This window comes from Sturnira hondurensis, unplaced genomic scaffold (assembly GCF_014824575.4).
Source record: "Sturnira hondurensis isolate 20B ecotype Veracruz unplaced genomic scaffold, ASM1482457v3 Scaffold0016663, whole genome shotgun sequence".
Lineage (NCBI taxonomy): Eukaryota > Metazoa > Chordata > Mammalia > Chiroptera > Phyllostomidae > Sturnira > Sturnira hondurensis.
In genome coordinates, this window is record NW_028089294.1 from 4,409,298 (window position 1) to 4,435,475 (window position 26,178).

General features: G+C 46.5%; 2 protein-coding genes across 2 annotated transcripts in view; one reads left to right on the plus strand and one right to left on the minus strand.

The window, feature by feature from the left end:
• Positions 1-964, plus strand: part of DYNC2LI1 (dynein cytoplasmic 2 light intermediate chain 1) — a 33,061-nt gene extending 32,097 nt beyond the window's left edge. Inside the window, exon 13 of the mRNA XM_037066661.1 lies at positions 618-964. Coding sequence (XP_036922556.1) covers positions 618-680 — 63 coding nt within the window. The 3' untranslated portion in view covers positions 681-964. The remainder of the gene's footprint in view (positions 1-617) is intronic.
• A 2,180-nt stretch (positions 965-3,144) lies between these two features.
• Positions 3,145-26,110, minus strand: ABCG5 (ATP binding cassette subfamily G member 5). Its single transcript, XM_037066578.1, has 13 exons — positions 25,930-26,110; positions 25,191-25,312; positions 19,984-20,120; positions 19,817-19,911; positions 17,271-17,407; positions 15,794-15,933; positions 14,751-14,880; positions 14,079-14,292; positions 13,795-14,000; positions 12,656-12,794; positions 9,122-9,307; positions 5,217-5,329; positions 3,145-4,392 (listed from the first exon to the last, which is right to left on the minus strand). Exons 1-13 carry the CDS (start codon positions 26,073-26,075, stop codon positions 4,199-4,201), a joined length of 1,959 nt encoding a protein of 652 aa, XP_036922473.1. The 5' UTR covers positions 26,076-26,110; the 3' UTR covers positions 3,145-4,198.
• Positions 26,111-26,178: the final 68 nt, after the last annotated feature.

A 26,178-nucleotide genomic window follows, 5' to 3' on the forward strand; every position in this document is an offset into this window, starting at 1 on the left:
CGTTTTCATTACGTTAACAATGGTCTGGGCAGACCTTGTCATATATAATGAAAAATGGAAGTGCCCTGCCCTCTCTCCAGCTATTTGCTTTTTTCACACACATACGACCACTGTCACTTTTGCTGGCTGGCTGGGAAGCCACGTGTGAATGTAGACCAATGTATTGAACCAGTCTTTACTGGGAAATCGTCTAAACTGCCCCCAATTGTGTGTCGATATACACAGTGCAGTGTCTTCACTAACTTCAAGTGGGTTTTGACAAGAGTTGACCAGCAAAACAATTTAAAAATAAGGTCACTTTTCAATACTTAAAGTAAGGCAAATACTTTATTAGTTGAAGCTAATTTGAATGTACTATAAAGTATACAATTTTGTCTGAAACTTTATTAAATTCATCTCTAAGTGCTGCTTAGGCTACCCAAAAACTCCAAAGACTATACATTCTAGAAAATAAATACTAAGTGTAATCATTTACAAAATAATTGTCAAGAAATTTTGAGAATGCTGTAAAAGATATATTATATTGTTATATCTAAAACTGCTAAGGGAGTTTGAGATGTCTAGTTCAATTCTTAAAGTTGATTTTTTTTAAGTACTATGATATATTTTTGTTTTAGGAACTGGAACAATACAAAAGAAGTTCTTCTAAGTCTTGGAAACAAATTGAGTTGGATTCTTAAACCTCATTCAATGATAGTGTATTTATTTCTTCTTCCCCAATACAAGTAAGATTATTTTATTAATATTAGCTAATTAATAAATTGGCTATTTGTTATTAGTAAATAATATTAAAAATCGCCAATTCATAAAACTAGCTGTTGTGGTAATAAATGAAGAAAGTTAAGATGTGTAATTTGTTAAAGGATAAGTGAATTTCTTGTATTAGTGGCACCCCCAGGATGTTTACAAGTGTTTTAAAAGGGAAAAAATGTGTAACTGTGTAATATTTTTTAAATAAAAATAATCTTTTGCTACCTACCTCTACCACAGTTAAGTAATATATACTTGGTTCAACAGTTATAAGTTTCTGCTTCTGTGTCGTCAGGAATATGAAAGCGCGGGCATTTAGCAGCAGTTATGCATAAGGTCAAGTGCTCACAGAAGACACGCTCCTCCTCTGAGGAGTTCTCTGCTGTGGCTGGCAGGAAACTGGAACTGGGCTCACGTTCACCATCATCCTAATTTCCCTGAGTGGTGAGGCACAAAAAGCACCCGGAGAAAATGCACATTCCTGAGTCCCCACACAGAAATCTGGATTCAGTGAGTCTGGGGTGGGGCTCCGGAAACCGCATTTTTAAATCAGCACCTCTGGTGATCGTGACCGTTTTTTTAGTGTAACTTTTGGAAGAAAAGCCAAAAATTATAGGAGATATTCTGTCAATAAGCAGACCAAAACTCCATGAGTTGGTAATAACCAAGGCTATTTCCAAGGTGGAATAGCTTTTAAGATGCCTCCTCAGTCTTGTAGGTTTGTGTACCTGCTATCCAAGTTCAATTTGGAGTAAGGAGAATTGCTATTATTAACCAGGAAAGTTATTTACTCTGTGTTCTTCCATTTCCACTGTAAAATATGTTGACTCTAACATGTCATGCTCCTGGCTTGAAAGAAGCACACCTACTAACCCCAAGAACACCAGGACTGACGAGGGGTGTGTGAGTGAATAGCCAGCCATCTGACTGTTGCCATGTAATAAGACTGCCTAGCCCTGCGGCAGTACATGTGGTTCCAGCACTGTTGAGAACAGGATTGGCAGCTCGTGTCCGAGGAACCTCAGCTTAAGGAGCTGACAGGCACCATGCCTGAGTGCTGTAGAGACAGAGCTCCCTTTAAATTAACAGTGAGTGTGTGGGTGGGAATGCAGACTGGTGCAGCCACTGTGGAAAACAGTATGGAATTCCTCAGAAAACTAAGATGCAACTGCCTTTTGACCCAGTAGCTCCACTGCTGGGATTATACCCTAACAACCCCGAAACACCAATCCAAAAGACCTGTGCACCCCAAAATTCATAGCAGTGCTATTTACAATAGCCAAGTGCTAAAAGCAACCTAAGTGCCCATTAGTAATGAGTGGGCCAATAACTATGGTACATTTACACAATGGAATACTACACAGCAGAAAGAAAGGAGAAGCTCCTATCCTTCATGGCAGCATGCATGGATCTGGAGAGCATTATGCTAAGTGAAATAAGCCAGGAGGTGAGGGACAAATACCATACGATGTCACCTTTAGGTGGAACATAATCAACAAAACAAACAAGCAAGCAAAATATAACAAGAGACATTGAAATTAGGAACAAACTGACAGTAACCAGAGGGGAGGTGAGAGGGGGCAATGGGGGAAAGGGGAAAGGGTTTTCAGGAATAACTATAAAGGACACATGGACAAAACCAAGGGGGGGTGGAAGCAGAGGAGGGAGGTGGGGAGGGCTGGGTTGGGGGGGAGTGGTGGGGGGTAAATGCAGACAACTGTAATTGAACAATAAAATAATTTAAAAAATTAACAGTGACTGTTATGATCTCAGAAACATTGTTGACTTGGTGGGAAGAAACAGCCTATTTCACAATAGTAACGGAATTTGTATGATATAATTTGATTTTCTTAAACATCACTGTCCATTTTTGCCTAAAGACACAAACTGTCACATATTGAAAGTCATTGTGTTTCTCTAAGATGGTATCACTAACATTTAATAGCTTGCAGTCACGTGCTATGCCAATTTTCCAAATGTTTCTGAGCTAGAATGAAATTCATCTGCATATGAATAGTAGAAAATGTTTCCACTTACATTGTACACCCATATCTTTAGTAAGTTGAAATCAGTGATTTCAAAAGAGGTTCCTGTGGGACTCTCTTTGAACTACTTTAATAGATTATCATCTCCAGGATTGTCTATAACTGATGTGACATATATAATCTGTAAGGCATTATGTAACTATTATACCGTAATCATCAGTGTCAAAGACCTTTTATAAAAATTGACAATACTATTCTGGTAATTTACCAGTGTCTCCAGATCCTTAAATACTGTTCTGAGAAATAGAATTTTTACAATGAAATGATCCTTTATACTATAATGTGAGACATTTCAAATGCTATAATTTATCATTCTTGTAAAGTTAGGTCATAGTAACTGACAAAGTTCTTGTACTCTCTAAGATAGTCTCTCTCAGAGTTACCATGGTAACACTGACACAGCTTTATTTCAGACTTATATATGAATTACTTTAAGATCAATCAAAAAGATAATCAGTCATTTAGTATATAAGGCATTTATATACCATCTACATACAACATTTGACCCCTAAATATATGTAATATAGGTGTTTGTACTTATCAGCATTCTTTCCCTTTACAATCCGAGAACATGAACTCCTAGTGTGTGACCCTATTCTTCTGAGTATAGATGTGTCAGCTGAGCCTTTTTATATGGACTTTAAACGACAGCGGCTACCAACCTTAAAGATGTCATTTCTCAGTACATTCACTTTATCTAATAACATTTACTTTTCATTGTGTAAATAAACTAAGTGGAAAGTGAAGAATAGTCAACTAATCTTTGAAGACAATCCCAGAGGTGTGCTGTGCACTCAGTTCAGCCCATCCATGCAGTTTTTCATGTCAGCTCCCCGCCAAGTCACCGAGTGCTCTGTCTCAGCGCTCTTCACCACCCCACATCTGTCCTCCATCCCCTCGTCACAGCCGGGTAACTCAGGACCCTCACGTAGACTTGTGCACAGAAGTAAGGGTGTTTCAGTGGTAATGAAAGCACTCTTACCCCGTTCTGCATGGTGCTTTGCTTTAATCACACACACAGCTCCCTTTTCTATTACTTACAGGCTGTAACTATTCGAATGTTTTCTTTTTACTGAATCCTTTGTCAAATGTCTGCATAATTTTTTAATCAACCTATTTTTCTGTCCAAAGAAAACAAATAGCACAGTCTCCACAACCTTGTGAATTATGGTTATCTACAGTTTTGGACTGGCTTAGTCACCATTTCCAAACACCGCACATCCCTGCAACTGGGAATAGCATTCAAGGCCTGCATGGATCCAAGGGCACAAAAGGAGTCTTAACGATTTAAAAACCCTCAAATGTGCTGTCAAGAAAAAAACACCAGCATTCTGATTTCAGATGTTCACAGCAGTCACACACTTCTGGGAGCTGAAGTTCTGTTTTCACGACACCTTGCTTTACTATCCGCTAATGAGGTGATCCCTCACTTTAAAAACAACTACCCCCAGGACAAGGAGAGCCGGGATGAAGGCATACAGAATGAGGAAGTCCACCGTGAATCTGGACGTTGCACCCGGACAGATCCTCTCAATGAAATGAGCTCCTTGACTGAAGGCGCACATTGGGTTGGCTGTCACTGAGCCATTGGAGCTGCCTGCCAGGGGAAAGACCCACATTGGGAGGTGTGGTTAGTTCTGAGCCAGCAAGTATTTACCAAATGCCCACTTAGGAGGGTGCGAAGTACCCTTCTCCATGAAAGATGCAGGACATTTGAGACAGCCCCAAACTCATTACTAGATGAAGCCACTGTGAGTGTTCTGGGCCTTGGCTCCATCTTCAGTGGAGATGGAAATAGGTTTCCATTTTTGAGTGTGTACTCGTGTTCCTTCCCATAGCACCGATAAAAAATCACGATCACTTATGATCACCTAGCACCAGCTATCCTAAGATTTCTGATGTTGTCCCCTAAAGATACTTAAGACAACTACTGGATTTCACCCTGTTCTTCAGTGGTCAGTACAGCATGGCCTGGGAACCCCGATGGCCACAAGAACCTCATGACGCTACCACTGCCCTCTCGTGGGATCAGGGGACGACCTTTTTCCACAAGTGGCTTCACTCGGCCCTATACTGTGTGCATTTGGGGAACAAGAAGCCACAGCACCCACTTCAACCAGCCTGGCAGAAACTGCTTCCACCCAGGCTGTGCTACAGTTCCCCCCAGTGTGCGTCTCAGCTGTCATTTCCTAAAAACGTCAGAGTGGCCCTAAGCTACTGGCCTCGGACAGGGGTCTCATTTGACCACTGCTTATTTCATTTTAAAAACCAGAGAAAAAGTTAGACTTTTATTCTGAAACAAGGTTTTAAGTGTATTTGTTACAAAAGGTACAGCTTTTATTTTTAAAAAATGAATTTCCCTCAGGAAATTGCTTCCTCGGGGGAATACATAAAAGTGATACTCCAAAGTAGAATACTTACCGCAAGTGAAATTCTGTCCATAGAACTCATTGACTACAAGAATCTCAGAGCAATATTTTTGGAATGTAAAATAAGTGAAGATTTTCAAAGGAATGGGCATTTCTTCTATGTTTCTTAAGGAAAAGAAAAAGAGAGATGACATTCAGTAGGCTCTGGTAATAGCCCTACCAGATGAAGAGAACGTCCAGCCTTACTTTGTGTTCGTCTACATGGTTTTCTGTCTTCCTGTAAATACGACACTTACTACAAGAACCGCAGACAGCCCTGAGAAGTCCAGAGAAATGCCGCTGCCTAGAAATAACTATTGCTAGCAGTTTGGTGACACGCATGGATGTGTGCATTTGTAAGATTTTACACAAATGGGATTGAACCCTTCATGCTCTTTCCTAACCTGCTTTAACAACCGAACTTATGTCTCAGACATCCTTCAAAGTCAGTGAGGGTCAGTATGCATAGCACTCTATCACTTCTTTTTATCCTTACCTGAGGATATGTTTTTATTGGTTTTAGAGGAGTGGAAGAGAGAGAGAGAGAGAGAACCTTCAGCCAGCCACCTCCTGGGCTGATGCTCCCAGGGCTGGGCTTATGTCAATGGTGCACCCCAGCTGGGGAGCTTGGTGCTTGATTATAGCAGAAACTTAATTTAACAATCAATCCCCTAATGATGGCTTGGTGTTTAATTTTTTTGGTGAGCACCACTGATATAAGTGTAAAAGAAAAAGCATACCTAACACACATCACGTTAGAGGAAGCTATTTGTGATTAAACATATTGGATGGTGTTCACATATGAAGTGAGAACTAAACTACCATCTGAGGGGAAAGGACGGACAGGCAGGCAGACATTCACCGTGAAAATGAACTACGTCTCCTCTTCAGCCTGTCTCAGGAAAAACCTCCTAATGACCTTGTAGATGGACTTCTTGGTCCACCACATAGCTTCTATCAGTCAACGAACCTATATTAAATTCTTTCTGTTTGCAAAATCACAGGTCTAAGTGCTTGAGGAATTCAAAGGACATATCCTATCCTTAAAGAGCTCACAGTGCAGCTGGGGACATAGACTTTATACCCTTTAGACTCTAAAAGTACAGTGGTAAATGATTGGTGCCTAGAAAGTAATTAAAAAATAGTAATGCATGTCAATAACATTCTCGTATGTAGTATTTATGGTTTCAGCTATTCCCAAGTAACCCCCCCCCCCAACTCCATGACTTTCAGTTCTTGGCAGTTTTCTGAGGCACAAAGTGGGATTAGCCATACTGAGAGGCTGCTAAACAGACAGGACAGGCAGGAATCTGGGGAGGACATAGGAATAGGTAGGATGCTCTAGGAAGGCAGAACGGTTGGGAACACAGGCAGGTCAAGGGCTTCCCTTAGGGGACCGAACAGACTGGAAAGGCTAGAGCAGAGCCTGGGCAGTGGGGGCAGTGGGGCTGGTGTGGGCAGAGGGAGGTGAGTTTGGAATGACAGCCAGGGGCCAGCTGCTTCAGGGCCTTGCAGCGGGTTGACAATGAAGGACCCTGGGAGAGATCATGTTGAAATCTGTGTTTTCAGAAAATATGGCATCAGCAAGTAGGGTGGGCCAGAATAGGGGCAGGTTAGGGACAGCAAAGAAAGGGAGCAGGCTACAGCAGAAGTTCAAGTGTGAGATGGACTGTGGAAGACGGACTGTGGGAGACGGAGGAAGAGAACCAGGCAACCATAGAAGTCCTTGGAGTACCCTCAAGAGAGAGGAATCATGAGTCTAAATTTATTGATATGGGACTTTCCCCATTGTTAAATGGGGAAAGGAGCAGGCATGCTCTACCCCCTCCCAATGGTATGATCTTTTTTTATTTACAAATTATGTAAATGTCTAGCAAGATACACAATGAAATTTAACTCTGAGTTGTGATACTTTAGGTGACTTTGACTTTATTCTTCATACATTCCTGCATGGAATGCACCCCTGCAGTGAACTGGCATGATTTTGCAAGTAAGAAAGCAGTGAAGGTATTTCCAACCGGCTTTAAAGGAAGAGGCAGCCGAGAGCTCAGATGCTGCAGGCAGTCAGCCAGGGAAGATGATGACTTCAGGGGAAAATAGAAACGTAATGACTACGAGGTGGATGAGGTTTTCAAGAACAGAGTTTCAAGATGGGAGTGGAACCCAGGTGAAGCCTTGGGATGTTGAGAGTTTGCAAAGAACCTAAAAGCAACTGTTCACGTTGGCCACTGCTTCTCTTCTAAGACAATGAATCCCCTCTTCCTACAAACCAAATACACGAAACGCTGCCAGCTTGTTTGGCACCTGTAATGATAAAACGCGTATGAAAGAGGAGACGCTGTCCGAGGTCTGTGCTCTGCTGGCTTGATGCCGTGCCCGAGGGTGATTTGACTTGTGCATTTTTCACAGACGCTAATGACCCACTTAGGCACCACAGGCAAACGTAACAGTGTCATTATAAAAAAAAGTCCTCCATGACTCATCAAACCCCAGCTCACTTCGCTTTATAATATCTCGCCTTTATATAACACGCTACAGCTCATGAAGTGTTTTCACACAGAGTATGTCATTTGCTTCTCACGATCCCTCAAGGCAGGTGGGGCCAAAACCATTATCTCCATGTTATAAATGAAGAAACTAATGTAGATAGAAAAGTAACCTGCGCACGGTCATTTGGCCGCGAAGTGGCGGAAGAAGCCAGAGACTCCAGGCCCAGTCTCCTCTCCCCAGGCAGCCACGTGGCTGGAGCTGAGTCGGGACTGAGATTCGTTTTGTTCCTGAGCATGGATTGCTCTGGGAGTTAAATAATTGAACATAAAAATATTTCGATGCTCAATAAGTTTTTGTTTATTTGATTTTTAAGTAAAAAAGCCAGTGTCTTTTTTGCATTCCCTGGGGGTCCCATAGTTTACTTACTAGCCCCCACTCCACCTGCCTGGGACCCCTTCTATGCTAAAATTTTCAATCCTTCCTGCAACTTCTTTTTAAAAATATATTCATAGCACTTTCATATTATTTATTTATGTCCTTTTTATTATTAAAACATTCCCTTTATATTACATATGCTACTTTTTATTTATTTATATGCTACTTCTCTTCTCCTTGGTATCAGACAAAATGATACCTGTCCATTATAGAAAATTCACAAATATAGGGAAATACGGAGAAAGAAATAAAAGTATATCACCGAGAGCTAATCACTATTCACATTTGTTGCGTATCTCTAGTTCTGCCACCTTCTTGAGCATTCTTTCATCCTGTGGGTGCTTTCTTTTTTAAATAATTTTATTTATTTGTTTTTTAGATTTTATTTATCTTTAGAAGGGAAGGGAAAGAGAGAGGGAGAGAAATATCAATGTATGGTTGCTTCTCGTGCATCCCCTGCTGGGAACTGGCCTACAACCCAGGCATGTGCCCTGACTGGGAATCGAACCACGATACTCTGGTTTGCAGGCCCGTGCTCAACCCACTGAGCTACACCAGCCAGGGCCTGTAGGCACTTTCTTATCTGACTACTCTCACCCCTAAACACGAGTGAGGATGGAGGGCTGGGACCGAGAGCCACCAGGGCGGCGCCAAAATGAACTAAACGTGTGTTCTGCACCTTGTAGTACCTAATGGCTGTGGGTTTTTTCTGAGCTGGTTTTCCTCCTATTATTGCAATGGCTTATTACTTGTGATCATATCGATAACATGCCTAAATGGCCATTTCCCAGGTGTCAACATGAAGACGTTTTACTGAACAAATGGTGAACAGCCTCAGATCTGAGCAATAACAATTAGCAAGCACCCAGATTACAAGGTGCTACTTTTAAACAAGTATCACATAGCTCTCCTCTGGAATTCCTTAATAACAGCCATCATCGGTGATCTTAACAAGTCATACCAATCTAAACCCTTCGCCTCGTTGTAACCTACCTCACGAATCCAGACCCCACGAGCACCCCAGCAATGCAGAGCAGAGCCACCACGCTGTTGACCACGTTTGGGTCTTGGACCATTCCAAGCAGCACGAGAGTTAGTAATTCACCAATTATGTGGGGGGCCAGGAGAGCAGCAGAGAAGTATCCAAATCTGGCCACCTCGGGGTATAAGCCCAGAGTCCTAAAAACACAGAAGGTCTTTAGTTCCTCTCCAAGGTTATCATTTAAGAAAAATACCACACGTGCCTTTTAAGAATGAGTCCGTGGTGGTTAGTGGTGGGGAAGGGTTTGCAGGGCAAGCCACACTCCCCTTTGAAAGGCCTGTTGGGCATGGAGCCGGCGTTCGAGACCATTTATTACCACCGGTTGCTTCTGTTGGATCCAGGTCTGTGGGCGCCACCCTTTCCCTCTTACAGCTCCTTCAGCTCTCATAGGACAATACTAACGTTCAAACAACAGTACAACTAACTGCAATGCATAGGGTTGTTGAACGCACCAGGCTTCTCCATAAATAACATGCTCTGCCTACCTCGCGCAGCTCCTACCCGAGCGAGCCTGCTACCCTCTAAGGCTAAAGGGGCTCACCCATCTGCCTCTCGACCCCCGCTCCCTGAATCTCATCCACCTTATGTGGGGTTATGGAGAGCGTGAAAACACTCCATCTTCCATTGGATTAGCCCTCCCAGGCCTCCCTACTCCATTCCATTCTTGCCTTTTGTTCTCCAACCCTTTCCATCAATTGGACCCTCATTTTCTTGTAAACAGACTACCCTATATCCCTGCCCCTTAACTCCTGTATTACTTCAGCCAAATAGCATTTCCCCAGTACTAGCATCCTCAACAACCATTAGACACGCTGCTTTCTTCCGTTTGCAGGGTTAGGAAAAGGAGTTGGCATGTCTTAGATCCACCCCCGCCCCCCACTCTTTGAGGTCGTCCGCGTTTCCTCTCTCACAAATCATGACATTTGCTGAGACTGTTGATTCTCTTATCCACGGCAATCCTCTGTGACTTTTAAAACATTCTCTCACCTTTGATGGTTTTAGAGCACCCGGACCAGGGGCATTCTGTCCACTCCTATCCACTGTCATTAACCTGAAGGTCTTTGACCTTCTTAATGAAACATCAACTTCAATGACTCCTAATGAGGTGAGCTGATGGATTCCAGGGGTCTCATCCGCCTAATCTTGGTCACGCACCATGTCTTGGACTTAAATGTTACGAAAAACGGTTCCACGTCCAAGATTTCAGATTCTGAAAATGCCCCCTCTAGTCATGGCCTCCTTCCTACCTTCCATGTTCTGGTCCTTGTCCCCTTCTGCTGACCTTTGCCTTACCAATCTCCACACCTGGGGACCCTTGCTGTCTCAGTTAAGCAACTCAGGGTGTGTGAAATAAGGCGCCATGCTATACTAATTGGACCCCCGCTGTCACTTTGTCTCACCTGACTCCGGACCCACCCCTAATTTTTGCTCATTTCTTATTGGGCAGGTCCTATTGTGGCTAATATAAATATTTGCTCTAAGTCACCCCCCCTCCCCAGTTTCAAACTCTCTCCCCAGTGCTCAGCAGTTGGATTCACCTCCCATTCCCTACTTCTCTGCCCCCCCAACATCCTTGCCAACTTTGACACTCCCTACCTTGATTCCATGTTTTCCTGATTCCCCTGTCCTTACCTTGGTCTCCTCTGTAAACTGCAGTCGTGAGTGATCCACTTTTTCTATAATTTCACCTAGTCTCCAGCGAACGTCTTCATCCCGCTGGTCTTATTTACCATATCCTGAAGCAGGCATTCCTGAGCCTGACAACCGTCGGAGTCGCCGACCCCCTCCATCCTACCCTGTCCTCCAAGCTCCTCCAACAGCATCTGCTTCCTCCATCGCAGTCTGTCCCCTTGTGAGACTGACTTGCACCCCCAGCACTCCACTGACACCCTTTTCTTGTTCTATTTTTTAGTTTCTGAAGTGCGCCAGTGGCCTCCTAATCGTATGCCTCGCCTCCCCGAACCTCCACAAGGCTGAATGGGAGCGCCGCACCTCCCCGGAGCTCTCTCCTCCCTCAGCTCCTCTGGTGCTGCGCAGCCCGGCTTCTCCTTCCACCTGCCTGACCGCCCCTTTGCCCTTTCCTCTTAACACCCGCTGCACTTGCCTTTTAAGACGTCACACACAGACTGCTTTGCTTCCTGCCTTTCCGATACCCCCTCCTACAGGATCCCAGCTCTTTACTCCTACTGCTCTTTCTTTGTCTTTCCTCCAGGCTACCACCCAAACCTCAGACTGACATCTCCAGGTGGGGGTCCTGTGGCCTCCCAGGTGTAGTGTGTTCAGAGCCAAATCCATTCTTTCCCCCGCAGACTCCTCGATAAGGATGCTGCCCCGACCCCATTCCCTCAGGCTGGAAACTCGGGCATCACCCAGGACTTTCTTTACCCACAACAAACATTGGACTTCATTTTCCCGGCTTCTCAAAGTGATCCCTCCTTTCTGCTACCACTGCTGCTCTCTTCTTCAGGGCCTCTGCCTTTACCCCAGACTGTGGCCCGGGCTCCTCATGGGGCTGTCCAGTGCCTCTGCCCTGACATCAGTCAGCTGCCAGCCTCACCCTCTGGAGTCCCATACAGATGGGAGCCAAATCCTCTCCCATGTCCCATTATCAAACCCACTTCAGCCCCTTCGCCTGACATTCAGCACCTCCCCTGCTGGGCTCCAAGGCTGGCAGGCATGCTTTCTACTGCTCCCCGCAACGCTTCATTCCCCACAGCGCGACTGAAACTGGTCTCTGGAAAGGTCGTCCTCGTTTCTGCTTCTGCACCTAGGCCCCTGCTGCTCCTTCTCCTGGAACGTCCTCGTTCCCTTTTCCCTGTTGAAATGCTGCTGTCTCTCAGGTTCTCCTCCATAAGCCTCCAAGAGTCCCTCTCCCCACCAACCAAGCAGACTCTTGGCCTCATTTGTGACTAATTCGGGGTAATGGATGTGAGATGGGAAAGACCACTCATCCCATCTGTGCCTCAGTTTCCTTGCCAACAAACAAGCAAGTTATAATATCATCTATATAGAATGGCTATAAGGGTTACATGAATTAATATATTTAAAGCTCTTAGAGCCCAAATAAAGCAAGTGCTCAGCATGTGTTAGCTATTATTATTATTATTTTTCCTTAGCAGACTCTCTGTGCTTCTTTATAATACGAATCTTAAACTTTCTTGCATTAAAGTCATTTAGAGATGTGTTTATGACCGCAACCCATTATCTGCAACACTTCAGGGCCAGACGTGTTCTGGAATGTGGCAATTACAGATTTTGGAAAGCTTTACACTGGGCAGGCCATCCTTGCTGCAGTGGGAGCCTCGACTCCACCTGTGATCAAGCACATTTCTATTTCCACTAAACAGGAGTGCTGACGCAGGAAAAATACAAAGAACCTGGTGGTTCTCTGCCCTGGAGCTCTCCCCCTTCGGGTCCCCCCAGCTGTCTGGGACCACACGGGAGGCCTGGCCCAGAGGACCGAACACCTGCGAACACCCCCTTACCAGTAGGCCACGCTGCTGAAAACCACAGTGGCGATGATGCTGAAGGGCAGGGCGTGCAGCGCGTAGGCCAGCAGCATGTGCCACTTCTGGTACAGGCCATCCTGGCTCTCCTGGTCGCTGACAGCTCGCAGCACAGGAACTGGGCACAGAGGGCAGGTGGCAGAACACTGGGTCACCATACTGCCGGGAGGGAGAGGGCTAGCCCCAGCTGAACTGGAGGTCTGTTACCCGAGCTGGGTGGTGAGGACCAGCTGGGGCTCTCAAATTATTGAATGACGAAACCTGCCATCCGAAGAGTTATGGTTACCGCCCCCCATCCCAGAAATCTGCACGGTATCTGAATTACAATATGGTTGCAAACATCGTCATAATTTATTTCCTTCTCCCTAAAGTGGGGGGAAGGGTGTCACCAATTCAAGAATGTGCATGCAAAAGGGGCACAAATGAGTGATATGAGCCACTTCATCTTCTATCTGTGCAGGGCCTTGGTACCGAACATCAGGGGACTAGGTATTGCTTCTGGACTCCCACTGAGTTTGACAATTAGGTTCTGGCTGTACTAAAATAGGCTCCACAAAGAATGTAACAGTGCTGCCCTGGCTGGTGGGGCTCAGTGGATTGATTGCCGGCCTGCGAACCAAAGGGTCGCTGGTTCAATTCTTAGTCAGAGCACATGCCTGGGTTGCAGGCCAGGTCCCCAGTAGGGGGCATGTGACAGGCAACCACACATTATTGTTTCTCTCTCTCTCTTCCTCCCTTGCTCTCTCTCTAAAAATAAATAAAATACTTTTTAAAAAGGAATGTAACGGTGCTAAGTTGTCCAGGTATCTAGCCCCCTGGACTGCACATCCTAATGGCCAAGCTGGATCCCAGGGATAATCTTTGATAAGCCTCTGCAAATCGTGCCCATCAGCACCTCATAACTTTACGTTTCCCTGGAGCCTTAGAGGCCCTCAGAGAGATCCACTTGATGACTTAATTCACCCTCGGGGTTAGTAGCTCAGGAGTTACCTTTCCCCAGACATAGAACCTGGGTTGAGCTCAAAGACTAGTAATGGTGGAGTCTTGCGAGGTGACGGCTGGAGAGGGGAGGTGTTCGGGGAGAGAGGAGCCCCCACAGGTCCCAGCACAGCACTCACACAGGTTCAGCGCGTTGAGCATGCCTGTGTAGGGCATGGACCCCACAAACTGGTACAGGAGACCCACGCGGTCCTGGACAGCCCCTTTTAGCACGTCATTCTGGATCCGTAGAAGGAAGAAAATGATGAACAGACCCATGATCAGATTCTGAACCAGACGCAGAATCACTGCCAGCTTATTTCTCATGAAGTTTCTCGTCACTCTCCTGAAAGACAACACCGTGTTAATTCCTTTCTTTTCATTGATGGATGTCTAAGCACCTAAGATGCGGTGAGTGTCTTACCTCAAGAGAACACACAGTTTAGGGAGAGCTCCAGGGGAGTCCTTGGTTTTGAAAGGAACCATTGGTAATGTTGTCAGGTGTTTTGTTCTTTCAATATGCTCCAAGATCCTATGATAAATTGCTGATTCTTTGTAGGCAGACTCAATCATCTGGACTCTTCCGTAGGTTTCCATTTCCCGTTCTTTGCTTTGGGTATCCACTGATGTCAGGTCCACTAAAGTGTTTTCCCCAAAGAAGTGACCCATGGGTTTTTAAAGGCACATAAGTACACAATGGCTAATAATATATGTTGGTGTTTCATCATTGGCTTAGGAGTACTAGCTGTGATGCCTCATCCCACCAGAATAATACCTGTTCTTAACGTCCACCTATAAAATGAGAATATTTTTAAGATAGCACCAGGGCCATGAGGATCCCACTGGGGCTGTATGGGAGAATTCAGAAGCTCCCCTAATTTTCTTCTGACGAAGTAGGCATGCCTCAATTTAAAAGAGATCCCCCACCTCATTCTGATAGGTTATGGCAAATTAATTGACCCAGCTAAATTAATTTGAGGATTAAAAACACCAAAACAAAAGCAAAAATAAAACCCTGGTGCCATTCAGGCAGAAATCTGGGATAATAAAGTTCAAAAAAAATTAAGATGGTGGGACATGTGAATGAAAAACTTACTATAAAAATCAAAAGGGTTTGAGTGTTCAGGACAAGGGTAGCCGCAGCCACTGAAGAACTCAAGCATTTCCACCGGTGTCCCGCAGAAAACCAGCTCTCCGAAGCTCAGGATGGCAATTTTGTCAAAGAGCTGATTGGGCAACAGATGGTATTAGTGTGTAATCATGTCACCACATCCTAGTCCCTGGCCGGGTAGCTCAGTTGGTTAGAGCATCATCCTGATATACCAAGGTTCAATCTCCGGTCAGGGCAAGCAATGAATGCATGAATAAGTGGAATAACTCAATGTCTGTCTGCCTGTCTGTCTCTCTCAAATCAATAAAGAATTTTTTAAGTCATCACATTCTTATAGAAAAAGCTTTGCAAGCAGTCGGTCTTTTCATTAGTATTTCATTAGTAGTTCATGTAGCATTGGTATTCTTACTGCATCCTTTGGAGACACTCAAAATGCACCTATTCTCTTCAGCATGGGCTGCCGCTGAGCATCCAGCCTGTGTCCGCATCTCAGTGGGTAGAGGGGAGCTGAGCTGACCAGTGGGCCTGGGCATGCATCCCGGCCGTGCCACTGAGTGAGTAGGTCCCCGGGACAATTTTTTTTAAATCTCAGATCATTGTCTATAAAAGGCAAATAATGGCTCCCTAAAAGTTTCCTGGGAGGACAAAGAGAGAATTTTGGAGGAAAACTATATGAGTTAGTGGGAAGACACAGTCCTTGAAGCCAGCTGGACTTCCAGTTCCAGCTTCTTTACGGTGTGATTGTGGCTCAGTTTTGTATCACTTGTAAGTCTCACGCTTCTCTGTAAAGTGGAACTTGCACCTCATGGGACTGTGTGGGTTAATGACCTGGTGCATAGAAGCTATTTGTAAGTGGCAGGTGCTGAAGGAAGCAAGCTTCCATACTTCGCCCTTCCCATATCAGGAGCTATTGGCTCCGAGCACTCCAGTTGGCGAGTGCTAACTAATCTCTACCCATGATCCTCAGCTCAACACAACACAAACCACCCCTGACAAACTGAGCAGGAACAGGAGATGCCCCCTCTCACCTGGAAGAGCTCAGAGCGGGGCTGGTGGATGGTGAGGATCACGATGCGGTCCCTGCGAGCCAGCCCTGCCAGGAGGATGACGATCTGATTGGCAGTCATGCAGTCCAGGCCCGTCGTTGGCTCATCCAACAGCATGACCGCTGCCAGCAAAGGAGGGGCAGATTCAGAGTCTCTGCCAAGCCCAACTCTGTGCTCTAAACTCAGAATTCTGAACAGTTCCTAACTTGAGATGTTTTACCCCATCCAAACAGTGCATAGTGAGAAAGTACCTGCCTGTAAACTGCGTTTCTGCCCGAGCCCGGGAGAAATAACCTGACCTGGGAGGACCCAACTCCCAGCTCTAGAGCAGATTTCAGGCGTGATCCTCGACGGAACAGAGCAGCAGCCAGATCTGGCTTCTCACATGGTACAATGGACCCTTTGGGCTCTATCCAGATGACCCTGAGAAAACAAGGGCTGGCACCATGTCATTTTAAAGGGCCGAGAGGCCCTGACTAGTGTGGTTCAGTGGGTTGGGCACCCTCTGGGAAGGCAAGGGGTCACCAGTTCAATTCCCGGTCAGAGCACATGGCTATTAGAGCATCCTCCTGATATACCAACCAGTTTGTGGTTCATTCCCACTCAGGGAGCGTGCGAGGGACCACCAATTGATGCTTCTCTCTCAAATCAACATTGTTCTTCCTCTCTTTCTCCCTCCCTTACCCTCCCTCTAAAAACAAATAAATACAATCTTTAAAAGGCTGAAAGGACGCTAGTTAAAAAGATACTACCACACTTCACGGCTAGCACTTTCAAACATCAGTAAGGTCTTTGGCACTGCAAAAAACTAGAACCCAAGAAATCAGGTTTTTTAGAGGAGTTAACTATATTTCTTTCTACCCTAAAAGTGGCAAGCGCTCTTAAGAACATCTGTCTTACTTGCCTTCTAGGGACCAAGCACCACCCGGAGAGTGGGCAGTCTTGTTCTCCCCCAGTGTGAAAAAGTGTTCAGGGCCAGGATGGCCTCTTCCAGGTGCGTAGAATGGTGAGGTTTCCCCAGGTGGTGGGGAGAATGACCAAACCAGGCCAGGGAGCCAGGTGACTTGCTGCCCATCTTGATAGCCCCTTCCCTCTACCTGATCACGCTCCAGCAGGACTTTTTAAAGTCCTATTTTAATTCTTGCCATTTCATAAATACTTTTAGTCACACCAAAGCTCATGGCTCTCCACAGTGGTCCCACTCCTATGTGAGGCAAGGATGCCCAGGAAAGGCCCCAAATTGAACATTAAAACACAAATGAGCACTTCTGAGTCCAAGAGTCATTTGGAACTTGGATGATGGAAGAGTATTCTGGAACTCCATAGTACTTTCAAGAAAGTTGAGTCTGCACTTTGAAAACCTCTTTCCAACTGGAGGCTGAAGAAAGGGCCTGTTGTACCTGCAGCCAAGGGGAAGATGCCCAGGCGGCCGCTAGAGGCACTTCCGGGTGCCACTTACTGGGATCCTGCAGAAGCTGGGCTGCGATGGAGACACGGCGCCGCTCGCCACTGGAAATTCCCCCAAAGCTGCAGTTGCCGATCAGCCGGTCTGCCACGTGCCGCAGACTCAGCTCCGCCATCACTGCCTCCACCTGCGGGAGTCAGAAAGCCAGGGAGGGCTGGTCACCGCTGGGCGGCGGTTCCAGCACACAGCCCAAGGGTGGCGGGTGGCGTAGGAGAGGCGACACACATCCCGTGGGGGCTGGGCCACCTTCAGACGCACTACAGCCTGGGGAAAGCACGCCTATTGCAACAAAATCCACCTTGGTTCCAATCACAACACAATACACACCGCTGACTGAAATAAATAATGTGAGTTGTTATTAAAAGTCCTTAGAGCAACAAAAACTGCTTATATTTGCTTCCAGGGAATTCTCCAGGAAACAGTGGAGACTTCATTGAACTCCTATTTTCAGTCCAACCCATACAGAAAAATCCCTTGCCAAAGCCATGATTACAAAATAGCTTTTAGAAAAATGTTTGGTTTTTTCGAAACTTTATTAGGATACATGTTTTATATATTTAAAAAATCCAATCTGTTTTTAAATAAAACTGATTTCCCTTATGTAACCCAAATAAGTCCCAGAGTCCCCTATGGTCCAATTTCAGTGTGGTTTTGCATGGAAGAAATAGAATCTAACTATCAAAAGTAATTAAAAGTAATGCCAAACTTTACTTGAATCTCTTTAAGGACTTCAAAGGGGACCAGGTCTATAACCTGCAGACATACTTCTTTTTTTAAATAAAGATTTTATTTATTTATCTTTAGAGGGGAAGAGAAGGAGAGAAGTATCAATGTATGGTTGCCTCTCATGAGTCCCCTGCTGGGAACTGGCCTGCAACCCAGGCATGTGCCCTGACTGGGAATCGAACTGCGATCGTGTGGTTCTCAGGCCTGCACTCAATCCACTGAGCTATGCCAGCCACGGCCAGACATACTTCTTAAAATTTCTTCTCCCTCAATTCTCTTCACTCTGCTCTCTTTAATTCTCCTTACTCCTCATTCTCAACTCCCCACAACGGTAACTAGGAAAATCCCTGACCGCCTTTCTAACCAAGAAAGCTGGTCTTTTCCTCTTCTCCTTCTTTCCTTCCTCAGCGAATCCCCTCTCCAGATTACCCCTAGGGGCAGAAGGCCCAGGGCCAGAGAAAGGGACTGAGAACACTGAGATATATGCTAACGAGTAGTGTTCCCATATACCTCTAAGGAGATTGTGTTACTTTTACAATGAAAAATAAAAGCACTGCATAAAAAAATATTGCGAGTAACTAGATCGGAGTAAAAGGGGGTGATTTGCGGAGCAGTATCCCACAGGACACGGGGTGCATTGACAGCACAGACGGAGCTTTGACCAAAAGAAGAGACACATCTAGGCGTTGCTCTGAGAGGACGATGCCCTTTGAGGGCTGGGGCCTTTGCAAACATGCGTCTGTAGTGAAAGCTATACTGCAGACCCGTCTAGGACTCCCAGACAGAACTATTCCACCCTCCAAGCCCTGCCCGAGAGTCCAGTGCAGGGACACAAGTCCCTGTGGACAGGCTCAGCAATGCCTAATAAAGACCAGGTAACTTGCGGCCCTCTCAGCTGAGATGGAGGATTCCCTCAGAGTCTCAGTCCCTGAGAAAGGCCAGCCTCGGGGCCCAGCAGGAGGCTGGCTGAGCCTCAGGGCGGTGAAGCCTCTGGGGCAGGTGTTGCTGGCCTCCTCTGGAGGCTCTGGGGGCCCATTTCCCAGGGAACTGTGCCTGCTTTGCACGGCACATCTGTCTGTCCTCCGTTCCCTGAGCGCTCCCATCCAGGCCTTCAGAAATGAGACGACATTTCCAGGCGAGGTTCCTGTGGCTATTTCCAAACAGGATGCATTTAAAGAAACACATAAAGATGGGGAAAGAGATGACAATCCAATAGTTCCTTCCTTCACTACCTTAATCCAGTTGGACGAGGCACATTCAAGATGCCTCAAAGACAGGCGAGAAAAGTCTCAACAGGATGGACAGCAGGGGGAAGCCTAGCAGGGAACTGAACCATATCTGTTCAAACGCAGAGCTCCCAGGACAGCAGCATCCACAAGAAATACAATCCAAGCCACGTGCAGAATTTAAATGATCTTACCAGCCACAATTTAGCAAGTAAAAAGAAGCAGGTGATTCGTGATATACTTTAAACCAAAAATTGTTTCAAACTATAATGAATATTTTTAAAGTATCGAGATATTTCACATTCCATTTCTCACAGTTTTTAAAATCCTGTGTGCATGGTACACTCACAGCACATCAGGACTAGTCACTTTTCAAGTGCTCAAGGCCACGCGTGACTAGCGGCTGCAACACCAGACAGTGCAGGTACAGACTCAAAACAGTGAAGAGTGGAGGGAAGAAATGGGCAACAGAGGGAAGAGTGGGTGCGAAGCCACTGGGGTTGCACCCTTGGGTGCCCCTGCTCGGGGACCTGGAAACCCCGGCCTCAAGCCCAGGCCGCTGTGAGGACAGACCAGACCGCACCCACCTTCTCAATGAAGGCCTGGGAGCCACCGCGGATGGCCAGCTGCGCAGTGTAGCTCAGCGTCTCACGCACGGTGAGGCTGCTTAGCAGAACGTCGCTCTGCAGAAGAGGGAGGCATAAGCGTCGCCCCGGCCCTTGGCTGCAGCAGGCTGGGGCCGGGGACGCGCCCACCTGCAGGACATAGGAGAAGCAGTCCTGGAACTGGTCCCTGCACAGCGTCTGGCCATTCACGAACACCTCCCCGAGCAAGGTCCCCTTGCGCCGCAGCCTCCCGGACATGGCATTCAGCAGCGTGGTTTTCCCTGAGCCTGGTGGGAGAGGAGAAAAGGCCCTGGAAGAAGTCCCTCCATGAGGCATCTCAGGAACTTCCCAAGACCCTGGGTGGACCAGTCCTGCCTGGGTCCAACCCTGACAAGTTTTCTCTTTAGCCTCGTGGGTCAAACACTTGTGGCACGAATGAGTCTTTCCTGCTTTTCCCTTGAGTGAGAGGAGGCACAGGCCATTTCTCTCATTCTGTGGGTACTAGAGGGACTTTGCCTGCCTCTTTATTTGCTTTAAAGCTATTTCCCTTTGAAAAAGACGCTCAAAATAACAGGAAAATCAGGAAACATCTGGTCCTAGACATCTGAATTTCGTTCTGTGGTCCCCTGGGGTGGCCTGGTGGTTCGTGAAAGTGGGGACACTGCCTAGAACCCTGCTAAGCAAGTGTGGTCTGGGGACCGGCGGCATCTGCATCCCCTGACAGCTTGTTAGAAGTGCGGAGACTCAGGCCCCGCCCACAGCCATGGGATCAGAGCCCGCTTTTTCGGGAGATCCCTGGGTCATTTCCATGCATATCAGAATTTGAAAATCTCTAGTTAAGTGAGCCCTTTTGTAAAACCAGGTTGGCTTCAGCCAGCACTGGCAGTGGTGGGCACAGCCCAGGGGGTGTTGCTAGGGCCTGTCCGACCAGGGAGCTGTACACACCTGCTGCCTGAATGTGGTGATGGCCTGTGCAAAACCAAGAGAACATGTTTTGCTCTGAAATTGTAAACTGTTTGTTGTTGCAAGGGGTGCAAAGATGAAGAAGCCAGACACTTGATCTTAACAGTTATCTTCTACCCCATGGCTGACACAGCTCAGGATTCACCCCAGCATGTTGGGGTAGAGGTCAGTGTGGGGAAGTAAGCAGAGCAATCGTAAAGGAATGAAACATGACTTCACTGGGGTTGTCTTTCAAAATGTGCCCTGAAATTTCCCCGTCGCTGAATCAGGCCTTGCCTGTGGTTCTCTAACTAGAAGCCACCCTGGCCTTCCATTCCTGGCATCCGACCTCAGCTCTGGCAGAAGCGCCCAGCGTCCTGTAGCCTGGATGCCAGTCCCATCACTACATCAGGAGGGGGCTCCCTATGGTTACCAAGGTACTTCCTTGTCGCCAAATACAGTGGGCATCTTCCTGCATGTCGCCACACCTCCCAGCAACTTCCAACAGTGTTATTTGCCCTTTTCTGTAAATTTCTGTCTCGGTTTTGAGGCCACTTCCTCCTCTGTCAGTGACACTCAGGGGCTGTCCTGGGCCTCCTGCTTTCTCCGTGTCACACGTTCTCACTGAGCCACACACAGCCAGCACCGCCTACCTGCCAGCACCTGACTCGCCAGCCCTCTTCAGCAGCCTCGGCTGGTTTCTGACTACAGCCTGGTCAGCGACCCCGGGCAGAACTATCGGACTGGCTCCAAATTTCTGACTCAGAAAACCCCGTGAGATAGTAACTGACTTTTATTGTTTTAAGCCACTTATTTAGTGATGCTTTTTTTATATGCAAATAGATCATTAATACAGTCTTTTTTGAATGTGTGTCCAATGTATTAACTCATTAATGAAGGCACCAGCAGGACAAGAAAGCTCATTTTATTCACTGCATATAGTCAGTGGAGAACAAAAGGTTAGAATAAGTTGCAAAGTGAGAAACAGAAATGGTTAATTCTCTAGACATGACACCAAAGAGAAATTGGACTTCATGAAAATTCAACAATTTTTGTCCATCAAAAGGCACTATCCTTAGCATAAAAAGGCAACCCACAGAATGGGATAAAATATTTGCAAACCATATACCTGATAAAGGATTAATTCCAGAATATATAGAGAACTTCTAAAGCTGAACAACAAAAAACAAACAACCTGATTCAAGATTGGGTGAAAGACTTGAATAGATATTTTTGTAAAGATATATAAATGGCCAATGGGCACATGAAAAGATGTTCAACATCACTAATCAGTAGGGAGCTAGCTGCAAAGCAAAACTACGATGAGATACCAGCTCGTGCTCATTAGGATAGTTGGTTCCTATTCAAAAAAACTCGGGGAAATAACAAGTGTTGGCAAGGATGGGGAGAAACTGGAACGCCCGTGCCTGCTGGTGGAAATGTGAAATGGTGCAACTGCTATGGAACACAGTGTGGCAGGGCCTCCAAAAAGTAAAAATAGAGTTACCATATGATCCAGCAATTCCTCTTCTGCGTATTCAAATTGTTGAAGGCAGGGTTTCAAAGAGATATTTGTATACTCTTGTTCGTGGTAGTATTAGTCCTGACAGTGAGAACCCAAATATCCATTAATGGAAGAATGGATAAGCAGATTGGAGACACATAACATAATGGCATAGTATTCGGCCTTAAAAAGGAAGGAAATTCTGCGATCTGCTACCACATGGATGAACCTTAAGGATAGTCAGTATGCTAAGTGAAATAAGCCAGTCACAAAAAGACAAATACTGTATAATTTCACTTATATGAGGGAATGAGAGTAGTCAAAATTATAAAGGCAGAAAGATAATGGCCGCCAGAGGCTGAGGGGAGGGGAGAAAGGGTTAGTGTTCAATGGGTACAGAGCTTCAGTTCTAAAGGATGAACCGAATTCTGGGGATGCACAGTGGTGATGGTTGCACACACGGAATATATTTGATACCACTCAACTGTGCACTTAAAAATGGTTAAAATGGCCCTGGATGGTGGAGCTCAGTGGATTGAGCATGGGTTGCAAACCAAAGGGTCGCTAGTTCGATTGCCAGTCAGGGCATGTACCTGGGTTGGAGTCCGGGTCCCCACTTGGGGGGCGTGTGACAGGCAACCACACATTTATATTTCTCTCTCTTTCCTTCTCCTTCCCTTCTCCTTCTCTAAAAATAAATTTTAAAATCTTTTCAAAAATGGTTAAAATAAACTTGATGGTATGTGTATTTTACTGCTTTTAAAATGGGGAAAAAGAAACAAAAGTGGTTAATGCCATACAAGGCAACAAAACCACACATGACCTTTGAGGTTATCTTGCCCAAAAGGACAGAAATCGTTTGTAACTAGTCTTCCGCAAGGGAACATGCAGCACAGAGTCTAGGTCCTAACTGATAGCAAATAATGAGCCCAATAAAATTATCTTTCCCTAGACTATTGGATGACCCTAGGCAAGCTTGTACTGGACTGTTCTTTAGTGAGAGTTTGAACATCAAAGTCATCTTTTGTCTCTCTAAAGAAGATTTGATAAGCAATGCTGCTTTAGGTAAGACACTGATGAAGTCATGTTATTTTATAAAACTCTAAGAGGGATTTATAAAATTGGTCTATTGGCTTACTTATTGATGCAACAAAAATTTATTAAGCACTTACTATGTGGCCAGCCCTGTTCTAGTTGTGGAAAATAAAGCAGGGCGGGGGGGCTGCCACTCCTGTAGAACTTGCAGCCTACTGTGAATTCATGTTCAGTATGAAAGGGTGAGCATTGCCTGCAAACCATAATGAGGTGTCATCAGAAACAAGCCCATGAGCCCCAGACCCCAGACCGGGAACCCCCAGCACTGTCCTGCCGAGATGTGCACGAAGCGTGACACGGGCTGGCGGGACACACTTCTGAGAAGGTGGGTTCAGTCCTCGCGACGTGCTACAAGCCACCGTTTTTACCCTACACCACGAAGGTAGCAAGTGACAAAGTATTACAGGAATAGCTCAGCTTCTGTTCCCATCAAAGTATGGTGTCATTATTAAAGTGAAAGTCAGAATGACCCTGGCTGGTACGGTACATGAATGTAGTGAGAAATGGTTAAAAAATAGGGAATAGGAACAGACAGAAAATCTGGGGAAGTTTTAGTCAGTGAATTCCTTTTCATGTAATCTAGACACTGCCATCACCATCCCTCCCCCCACCACGCCCCCACCCCCTGCAGCAGGGGAGTGGCCATGGATTGGATTTACCCCTGGGCTGAAAGAGGCTGACCCCTGGTAACCATGGACTTCCGCTACCATCTCTGTTAAAGAGAGTGATGCAAGTGGGGAGTCGGGACACGCAACGACTTGCGAACAAGAACTCAGTCAAGTGGCTCCTCTGTGAAGCCAACGTGTCAGCATCTTCCAACATTAAAATGTGCAGGATGACATGGTGTTGTGGACACCAAGGTGTGTCCCACAGATCTCCTCTCAGGGCCCGTGCACCTGACCTGCAGCTGCTGAGGATTCCCGGCGGTGACCCTGGCAGGGCATGGCGTTCAGCTGCAGGGAACTGCCTCTCTGGAGGCCTCACCCTCCCCAGACGATGACTGGCTGATGTGGGGAACCGGCACAGGCACTGAATTTCACCTCCAGTGTAGTTACCGTGACAGGGAAGAAGGATGCTCTGGGAAGTGGGCACCTGGCCTCACTGGAATCTGTGATATTTAATTCCTTTTAAAAAGGATCTGAAGTAAACATAGTATGTTGTTAAGATTTATAAAGCCTTGCTCTGGCTGGTGTGGCCCAGTGGATTGGGCACCAGACTATGAACTCAAGGGTTGCTGGTTTGATTCCCCATTGGGGCACATGGCTTGGGTTGTGGGATAAATAAATAAATAAAATCTTTTAAAAATAAGATGTATAAAACCAGACGTTAACAGATGAACATTCTTTTGTTTTCTATTCTTGCTGGTATGTTTGAAATATATCATGATTTTAAAAGACCAATGAATACCAAAAAAGACCAAAAAAAAAAACCCAAGGGATAAATGGGCATCTTTGTGCTTATTATATTCCTTTTCTTGCCTCCGGGCAGAGTACAGACTAGGAAAGCCGTGTTTTCAGAGCACCCCTACGTGCCAGGCACTGTGCTAGGTGCTTTGCGTACTTTGAGATATGAATTGACTTACAGGTCAGGCACAATTTCATTGTTCTGCAAGGATCTTTCTAAAGATTTCACGGCAGGCTCCTTCCATTCACAGACTTGTCATCAGATTTCATTCTAATATCAAACGTGTTGCAATTTAAACTTCTCGCAGACTTCCCGTAACAACTCGAACCCGTGTCCTCGAAGTGGTGTTCAAATCAAGGCGCGGCCTTTTCGGGACCCTCCCCGAGGAAGTAGAGCACTGTCCCCAGCTTACCTGAGCTCCCCAGGATGCACATGATCTGCCCACTCTCCACGTACAAGGAGATGTCTTGCAGGATCTGCCTGTTCCACCGTGGCCGGCAAGATGCGATGTCCCACCAGGGCCCCGCGCGATGGCTGTAAAGGAAATCCCAGAGGGGAGAAGCAGAGTGGGCTCTTGGGAGGGGCCGCACCTCTGCCCCCCAGTACTGAGGCCAGCTCTGGCCCTCCCCACTTGTCTCCGGACAAGTTTCTAAGGGTGGTTTAGCCTCAGCGTCCTCCTCTGCAGATCCTGGTCATCAGTGACTGAAGATCACCTGTGTATGGCACTTGCTCAGCAGCTGCTCTGAGTGCCAGCTCTCTGGCTGCAGGGAAGTGGCAATATTCCCTCGGTTAACCCTGCATTTTTTCACCAGGCTTCACAACACCTGGTGCTGCAAGCACCCCTGTTCCCCAAGGCCTCCCCACCCACATCGAACAGGGTGCACATGAGGGAGACACACGGGAAGGAGCGAGGGCCTCAGGGGCATGAGGCAGAGCACAGCTGCCATATTTGGCATTGCTCCCAGGTCCAGCCGTGGGGTCGGGGGTGGCATTCACCCTTGTTTTTAGTTTATCCCCGAAGGCCCTTCCCTCTCCTCTCTCCACCAGGATCCACTCCACAGGGGGGTCAAAGTGGCCGTATCCTGCCCCCATTAGTGAGAGGCCAGCAGAGGGGTGAGGACAGCAGCCGTCCTGGGCCACGCCCATCTTACCTGACACTGTAGGAGACATGGAGGACCCCCAGGCTGTGCCGAGGCTTTGATGCAGCTGTAGGAACCTCCTCTGATGAGCACTGGAAGCCTTTGTTTATTTGGAGTCCTGAGGACCCCAGGGGGGTCAAAGGTGGGAGTTCACTCATGGTCAACAGGCAGCGAAGACAAGAGGGTTTTCAGGTGCCGGCTCAGGAGACAGCAGCAGACGACCCCACCTGCTCCTCGCCTGGTCCCGGATGCCCTCCTGAG